The 8,987-nt window shown below is 40.4% G+C and overlaps 1 protein-coding gene across 3 annotated transcripts in view; it reads right to left on the bottom strand.

Annotated features, from left to right (window-relative positions):
- Positions 1-487: 487 nt before the first annotated feature.
- Positions 488-8,987, bottom strand: part of ERICH3 (glutamate rich 3) — a 113,275-nt gene continuing 104,775 nt past the window's right edge. For 2 of the 3 annotated variants that reach the window (XM_063654134.1, XM_054482175.1), the window contains 2 exons: positions 3,497-5,865; positions 509-2,799 (listed from right to left, as the gene is read on the bottom strand). In XM_063654134.1, the coding sequence (XP_063510204.1) occupies positions 3,515-5,865 (2,351 nt within the window). In that variant the 3' untranslated portion in view covers positions 509-2,799; positions 3,497-3,514. Of the gene's footprint in view, positions 2,800-3,496; positions 5,866-8,987 lie in introns of all 3 variants that reach the window. The other variant, XM_054482167.1, reaches the window with a different exon arrangement.

The following is an 8,987-nucleotide window of genomic DNA, read 5'->3' as shown; positions in this document are numbered from 1 at the left end:
TGATTGACATTAGCTGGAAATATAACTCCCTTCTCACTGATAGAGGATATATTGAGGAAGTTTAATTTTTTTCCCTTCTACAAGTAAACAAAAACAAGTAGATGTTCACATATAATATCTTAGTATCTATTTAAGATACCTCTTCTTAGAAGTAGTGTATATGATAAGAAAAAGTCCAAATTTTGTGTCAGATGACCTGAGATTGACTGATTTTTAGACAAGCCACTTAACTTTATTGAGCTTTTTTTCAGTTACCTATAAAATGGTGATAGGTGATAATAATTTTTCTCCCTGAAATTATCTTATGTGTGTGAAAGACACATATGAGTGTAGACAGTCAGTATAAATACATCATATACTGTAGTCAAAAATACAGCCTAGTGAAACTTCTCTGCTCTGTGGAGTTCAAATATTGGAAGGGAAGAACACAGAGATTTCAAAAGTTGAGTCTTATTTACAAAGAACCATTCACATGTATCTGTAAACATATGATTGATTTATGTTTTAATAATGAAGAAACAGGAAACAAACCATTTCAGGTGAACATACAAGTAATTTTATCAACATAGTATTTGCAGAGAAAGAATTCACTTATTCAAAATATCACAATACTGAATTTCACAGTTAAATTCACATGCAGATTGTAGAATTCTGTTACAGGATGTTTTGATGGAGTGTGTTAAATATAAAAGTAATCCAATGCAATACCATTTAGCACATTGTACAAAACTAATTTTTCAATGGGATTAATAAGTTTACTATCTTTCCCATAAGGTGTGATGTATTCAAAGTGCTCTGTAGCATTGAGTTTGAAATCAGGAAACAAATACTGTTAGAGCTCCACAGTAATACAGCTCAGTAATAAATGAACTTGAATATAATGTAGATGAAATCTACTCGTAAAACTTTAAGACAGATGATGGAGATTTATGATGTACAGTGAGTAATATCCTTGAATAGGGAGTAGGGCAGAGGGACTTCGTGCATGTATCAATACAATCATAACAAAAATAAGTTTAAGATTGACTTCACCACTTTTATATTGAGTGCCATTTACTAGAGAAAGGAAGACAGATAAATCAGAAGACAGGAAAAGACAGAGAGACATAGAGAGGCAAAGAAAGAAAGTTCAAAATGCCTCTGTAGTTGGCTTTCCAACTGAGACTAATCCTCAATACAATCAATAGTCCATGACAGCAGTTTTCAGACATCAGTGTACATCAGTATTATCTGGAGGGCTTGTTAAGCTATGGATTACTGGACCCCACCAAGAGTTTCTAATTTAGTAGGTAGGAGACAAAGGCTGGGAACAATTTCCAGGTGATGCTTGATGTGCTGATGCTTCTGATCAAGGGACCAGTCTACTATCTGGCCCAGTGTATTTTTGATCATTGAATGGCTCCATTACACATTAAAATGGAAAATACCTCTTATGATAATATGCCTGGTCCCTAGGGACCTTGAGTGTAATGTGGCCAGCATGGATTATATGATGATTTAAGCAGCAGTTCTCAACCTTGGCTACAGAGAAGAATCAACTGAAAAGTTAAAAAAATATATGCTGATGCATAGATCCATCTAAAATGAATTAAATCTGAATCTCTGGGGTGGGGAAAAGGGTTGAGTCATTTATAAAAGTGTCCCATGAAAATCTGATGTATATTCTGGCTGGAAAATCACTGCTTAAGGAAATTTTTTTTGCCTTCTCACATAGAGAAATGGTAGATACATACATGTGCTCTGGGGCACTGGTATGTCTTCAAGGAAATGAAAACCCCTAGGAGACAGGCTGATACACAACTAGAAAATAATATCAGGGAGTAATTTAGAATGCAATTGTTACTGTTGATTTATAATGAACTGCAAGGTTAGTTCACAGGTTTGAAATAACAGAACTTGGGAAGGTGAGCAGCACACTCATTTAATCCGAGTTTCTTTTCCATTTAATGACATCAACTAAAGAGTCTAGAATGTTGGCATAATGCTGATGTGCTATGCTTACCACTATAATTATTATACTTATTCCACTTAGCTAAATTATTTACTACTTTTATTTAAATTTGAGTGGCCCTATAAATAAGGCCCCAGGGACAAAATGCTGGAAGCTACCATTTTACTAGTCTACCCCAGAAAGCAGAACTACAGAAACACACACAAAAAAAACAAAGAGCATTTTGAAATAAGATTTCCACTTTGTTATTCTGGCATAAATTAAAAGAATGAATATTTCTAAGTATAAGTGAATATACATGCCAAGAAATCTTTTGCTGGAAGAACTTAGAGATTTGGAGCAATCTTGAGTTTTGAGTGTACGTGGGAGGAACTTTAGAGCTCATTTTCACAGGCCAGTTCATTAAAGCCCCAAACCACAGATTTTTAAATAAAATTCCCATGTATGAAATTGAGATTGTGGAATTGACTGGGGCTCTGTATTGTACAATAAAAAGGACTTTAAACAAACCCCTAACATCAGGCCTTCCAGTGATCTTTGGTAAAAGTCAAGCATTTGAAAATTATCATTTTTGTTTGAAAATAATGTTAGGTGTGTAGAATGTGTAACAGCCTCACAAGTTTCTCCATGAGGAACCACTGCTCCTAAGAAGGGTCCTACAGATCTACTTGAGCTATTCTCAAGGTGGTTACTGAGCTACTGACCAGGGCTGACAGATTGGGAATCATCTCAGACGAGCGCAACCAGCAACTAAGAAGAAGAGAGAGAGAAAATCAAGAATCCTGGTGAGATGCTTGCGTGAATCTTTCTCCACTCTTTACATCTTCAGAAGACATCTTTAAATTATCCTGAAAAACAATAAAAAGGATAGTAGCGCCAGGATAAAATCACTCACAATAGTAGAAACTGGACTAAGAATATGAGGGCCTAAAGGAAATAGCAGAATATGCAAAAAATAATTTTAGTCTTTAGTTCGACTCTTCAAGATTCATATATTTAAATATTTTACACATAGAATGTAAAATATTTTATATATGTAAAATATTAAATATAGAATGCTTATGTTTTATATATGTAAAAACTTTGTGAAACTGCAGAAATGAAAGCATAGGGCCCACTTAAAGGCAAATGATAACAAACAACCTTCATCTCATCCTTCAAAACACTAAGGTGGAAATGAATTGTGAAATAGAGTTCGATTCTTTACTTTTGTGGTCTGTCCTTTGTGGCACATTCTCCTCTGTATTTTCTCTTTGGGGGTCCTATCTGTGAGACACAGATCTCACCACTTCAAGGAGCTGCCTTGCAAAGACTGAGTATGACTTGTCACACCGGGAAGAGCAGTGTGTCCCTGTGCATGCTTTGGCCCCTCCTCCATCTTTCCCAGCCCCTTTCCTGGCAGGCTTAGGGCTAAGTGACACAGAATTGAAGCCTGTGTGTTTACATGTGCACAGACACCAATAAAGGGACAAGCCAGCCCCAAGGGGAGGAGACCCACCGCAGGGTTGCTATTTAGTCCTACAAACACATTACGCTTAAACTCACCGTCTGCCAGCAAGTCTCCTAGACCTGCATGTTGTTGGGAGAAACATCTGAAGTCTCGCTTTCTCCTTGCACCATATGCTGTTGCTTCTCTAGGGTTTCAGTGAAATCAGGCTTCACAGGAAGTGTTGCCACCGCCTGTAGACTCTCCGGACTCAGTTCCCTCTCTCCCTCCCGTGATAATCCTAATCGGAATTTTTCAGCTGCTCCCGACTCCTGCCTCCCATCGCCACTCCCAGTGGCTGCCTCCTGGCCCTCTGACCCTCCCTCTTGCTCCTGTCCTAGCCCTGAGGTCTTCCCTTCCAGGGCTCCTGGAGTGCCCACCCCAGCCTCTGTTGTACATGTCACTGTCATCTTTTCTGCTGCTGGCACTTCCTCCCCACTCCTTGCTAATTCCTCTACCACCATTTTCCCTGCAGCTGCTGTTTTTCCCACTAACTCATCCTGTTGGTGCCAGGTTTCTTCCTCAGCAACATCTGAAAAGGAGGAGGCTTTATTTGCTATTGTTTTCTCCTCGGCTGTCTCCGAACCTGCCAACACCTCCCTCTCCTCTGCGGCTGTTTCTGCCGTTTCACCACCTGCGTGTTGAACTTCCTCAGCCACAACCCTTCCTCCTCCCATACCCTCATTCTTTTCTGTGTTTCCTGCTCCTTGCATGGCCCCGTCCCCTTCCGAGTTCCTGTCCTGCATCGCTTCTGTCTCCAGAGTGCACTCTTTGTCCTCTTCCTCCTCTGGGTCCTCATCCACAGCTTCCTCCCTGAACTTTTCTGCCATTATGGGATCTTCCTCAGGAACAGCTTCCTGGGTCCTTAGCACGACATCCACTCCTTCTTGCCCTTCAGACCTCCCCTCCAGTCCTGCGCAGGAGTCGTGATCTTTGGCTGCTAGCTCCTCTGCCTGGCCTGTGGCTGGGATCAGCCCCTCAGGGGCCTGCACCTTTCCTGCTGGCTCAGCTTCAGGAGCTGCTAAGGCCCCCTCTCCATCTTGGCGGTGCCCCTCCTTCAGAGCCCTATTCTCCCTGCTGGACAGCTCTTCTCTGTCTTTGTGCTCTGTGTCTCTGGCCTCGCTCAGTCTTTCCCCTCCTCCTTCTTTCCTCAGAGCTGTTATGTTTTCCAGCGACTTTTCAAATCCAGGCGTTGCTTCAAATATGGGAACCACTGTCTCTTTTAGTGAATCTTCTCCTAGAAGCCCTGGATTGTCAGATAACTCAGATGCCTCCACAGGTGCTTCGTTCTCAGCATCAGATCCCATTTCATTTGGGGGGGCTTTTGTCTCTTTCTCAGATCTTACTTCCGTCTCTGTTTTCCCCTCTTCCGCTTTAAGTTTTTGCTCTTCTTTAAAAGCGTCTTCACCCTTGAGTGCATTTGCCCTTGTCACCTCTTCTCTCTCAGAGTCAGTTTTCCTCAGAGATGTTTTTGGCCTCTCAGCTTTCCTTCGCTCTCTTGCTACATCTAATTCCTTGGGTAACATTTCTTTGTTATCATCTTCCCTATTAGCTTCTGCCTCAGTCACCATCTCTTCCCCTTCCACATCTTCCTTGCAAAGGTCTTCAGGGCTGCCCTCCGAAACCTGCATCCGGCTTGCCTCTGCGTCTCCTGTGAAGGGGCTCAAGGGTGTTTCTGTTCTCATAACCTCCTTTCTCTCTTTGGCTGGTTCCTCTCCCCCAAGAATTGCCTCTTCAGAACCATCCTCTCTCTTTGATGCTGTGTCCTCCATGGGTCCTGTGTCCTCTAGGTCTATGGATGCTTCCTCTTCACTTTCTCTGACATCACTCACAGCCACCCTACCCTCAGCCTCTCCCTCCTCCGATGTCGCTGCCTCTCTCAGGGCTGCTACTTCATGAAGATGCTCCGAGTTCAGGGCTGCTGCCTTATTTGCAAGCACTGCCTTCTCAAAACCCTGTTCCCCTTCAGAAGCTGCTTTCTCTGTCTCAAGCACTGTGAGCATCAAGGCTTGCTTTTCAGGAGCCTCCTCTTTACTCAGACCCACAGCATCTTTTGCTGCTGTTTGTCCTATGGGGTCTGACCCCCCTTCACCCAGCCTTCCGGCCCCTTCTGCTTCTGCTGCTGCCTCTGCCCCCCTTTCTATGCCTGGAGGGATCTCCCTTTTTTCTGTAAACTCTTCTGCCAATTCTGGCTGCTCTGCTGTTGGCTTCCACGCCCTCAAGGGAGCCTCATGAACAACTCCTGCTTCTCCCCTCAGTGCTGCCTCCCCTTTTCCCTGTACTGTGTCAGCATCTCTGTGCTGGGGCGCTTCATCTTCCTCCATTGCTTCTTTCTTCTCCAGTGTATACGTTTTTTGTGCCAATTGCTGGGATACGTTGTTTGAGTTGATTGCTGCTGTTTCATCCACCACGAAATTCATTGTTGGTGCTATAAAAATAAGGTTAGAAATCAAGGTTACTTTAATCAAAGTGAACAAGGGAGGGGACACTATAATCTTATATCACACTTACTTACAGTGTGAGATATTTATATGTGATATCAAGAGGCCATTGTATTATATATAAAACACTTTCTCCATTGTTTCTAGGATGCTGACTATAACATGCACCATGACTTAATAATGGTTTTTCATTGTGAAAAGAAATGTCTTCAAATTTAAGGAACATATTGATATTAAAGAAAAGCTGATCATCAGAGATGTTTAAAATAAGCAGCAATAAGCAAAAAAAACTGATGTCCCCATGTCTTGCAATCAGTAAAATCTCCACCTCACTCTTTCTCTTGGCTTCCTCTTTCTCTCTCTCTCTTTCACATACATACAAACTTCCTTTCTTAGAAATAATAATAAGCGGAAAAAATTATGCAACAAGAAAAATAATATTTAATCTTCATACAAATTATTATTTTATTTGTCTCTTTTTCTCTCTCTTTATTTTTTTTTCAGGCAGGGTCTCGCTGTGTCACCCAGGCTGGAGGGCAGCAGTGTGAACGTGGCCCACTTCAGCCTTGATTTCCTGGTCTCAAGCAATCCTCCTGCCTCAGCCTCTCGAGTAGCTCGGACCATAGGTGCATGCCACTATGCCAGGCTAATTTTTTTGTTTTGCTTTGTTTTGTTAGTAGAGACAGGGTCTTTCCACGTTGCCCTGGCTGGTTTCAACTCTTGGATCTCAAACTCCCAAAGTGTTGGGATTACAGGTGTGAGCCACTGCACCTGGCCCTGAACTTATTATTTTCTGTAGCAGCATAATATGTCTGTCTTCTGCCTATGTTTCTGGTACTCACATGGGCCTTTAGCAACACAATCATTATACAGTGTGAACTGCTGATTCTCACTCCCAGGTGATAAGCTACTATATCTAGATTTAGTCATCACAAATTGGTGTCTTTAGTAAAAAGTCTTACCTTTGTAGCTCAAGGTAAGACTTTTTACTAAAGACACCGATTTGCATTACCTCTCACCTGTGTTCAGAGGCTAATTTGCCTTTGGCAAGACAGGATCACAAAGCAAGATAGGACTTTGTAGACTGGGACAGTTTTCAGCATAAATAATTTTCTTGAAGTACAAGTATTCACCCATAATTTCCTGGTAAACCTGGGTGCACAAGCTATCATAGTTCATAGTTCAATAAATATTGGTTTAATATGTTTTTTAATGGCACCAAGTGGATTTTTTTTAACTATTAAATAAAGTTATATATATGTTGCAAGTAAAATAAGTAAAGAAAGGCACGTCATGCCAAACACCTAAAGCATTTCAATTTCCCAACTGCAGAACAGCACTTAGGGAGCTAGAAGCTTTGAAAAGGTTCATCTTAATAATTTATATCAATTTAATCTTTATTAATTAAAAAATCACTGGACTAGATTTTATAAAATAAGTTATCATACCAAGATGTCAAACTCTAACTTAAAAAAAAAAAAACTTATAAAGTAGGCAAGTATGATGCTCCTCATTTGTTTTTTACTTGCTTGCCTTCTTGGCTAGCCATCTCACCCCCAACATCATCACCAACAACCTACCAGAAGCCTGAAGTCCTGGTCTTACTCACTTCTTCTCTACTTTATACCCTATCCAAGACTGTCTTACCATTTCATTACCGCTTCTAACACAAAACAGGGCTATCGTTTGTTGCATTTCCTCAGTCTCTTGCCAGCTATTATGATAAACCATTTTGAGGTAAAGCAATAATAGCTGATATTACATTTCCCTTAAAATGTGTTTGGAAGGTAATTTGTGATGTCTCCTTTCAAAGGAGTAAAATAAAAATTTCAGGTCTATCAATAGGGCTGAGGTTGACTTTACAGGTCATCCTCTGCTTATCACAGCAGTTATTTCCTAACTTTTACCTAAAAGCTTCCAAAGCGAAACGTAGAATCAAATATTTGTTCACAGAACATATAGCCAATTCACCTGAGAGAATATGGTCCATTTTATTTCATTACAGATTATTACCGGATTTGAAACAAAATTAAATTGAAACAATAGGAAACAATAATGTGTGTCAAGTCTCTTTAATAGTGTATCTGTTGCTATTCAAATTCCTACATGAAAGTATATTAAAAAGTCAGTTATAAAAACATTTAAAGAAAGTCCTCTGTTTTTCTAATCTGGTTTCTAAATTTATGGATTAATTAAAGAACATTCGGGGAAACAGGGAAATAAAATTGCCTAGCCACCATGTAGTAATATACTATGCCTAAATTCTAGGACAGAAAGTGCTAATGGCATCCAGCTGAGATGTTATATGAACACACACACACACTATAAGGGAGTCAGACATGATGTTCCTCAAGCAAGGGAGAAAGAGTAATTGAAGCTTTTCTAAGAAATATTAGTATAAAAACATGAAATTTTTTATGGTAACCCCGTGGGCTTTTGAAAAAATATTTAATATCAGAGAGCAAGCAATTCACAAACAGTGGCAATTTGATGTAGTGGAATGAGTGTGTACTTGGAAGTCAGACTAACCTGGGTAAAAAACGCCAGCTCTGCCATTTACTAATTATATAAACTGGGAAATAATACCTCTCTAATCTTTCATTTTCTTATCCATGAAATGGGAATAGCAACGCTGTACTCACAGAATCCTTTGACAGTAAATGAGATAATTTATGTAATATGCTTAGCACAGTGCCTGGCATAAAGCAAGCCCTAATAATCTTCCTTGTGCACACCTTTCATTGCTTAAAAATAATTAGGTTTTCTTGCTTGAATTCAATTTGATCAATAATACCCAGTATCTCTGCATTGCAGAATAAATATTTGGGAAGGTGCACCTGAGTTCCTCTAGTTGAATGCCCACTATAAAAGTTATGGGTTCTCTAAGATCAGGGTCCCTCTCCTGTAACTCAGCCCACTGCACAATCAAGTGTTACCTGGCCCTCTTCATGTTGCCAAGTGAGAAATGGAGCTCAGGGAACCAGCATAAATACAGGTACTCTGGCTACTGCTATTTGCTATGAGCAATAAAGTCCTTTTTCTCTGACCCAGGTGTCTTATGTCTTCTGCCATGATCTATAAAACTGTGGCTGGCTAAGTTGTTGCTTGA

Source organism: Pongo pygmaeus, chromosome 1, assembly GCF_028885625.2.
Source record: "Pongo pygmaeus isolate AG05252 chromosome 1, NHGRI_mPonPyg2-v2.0_pri, whole genome shotgun sequence".
Classification (NCBI taxonomy): Eukaryota; Metazoa; Chordata; class Mammalia; order Primates; family Hominidae; genus Pongo; species Pongo pygmaeus.
The sequence above is the reverse complement of the archived record's forward strand: the minus strand, read 5'-3'. Positions and strand labels throughout refer to the sequence as shown.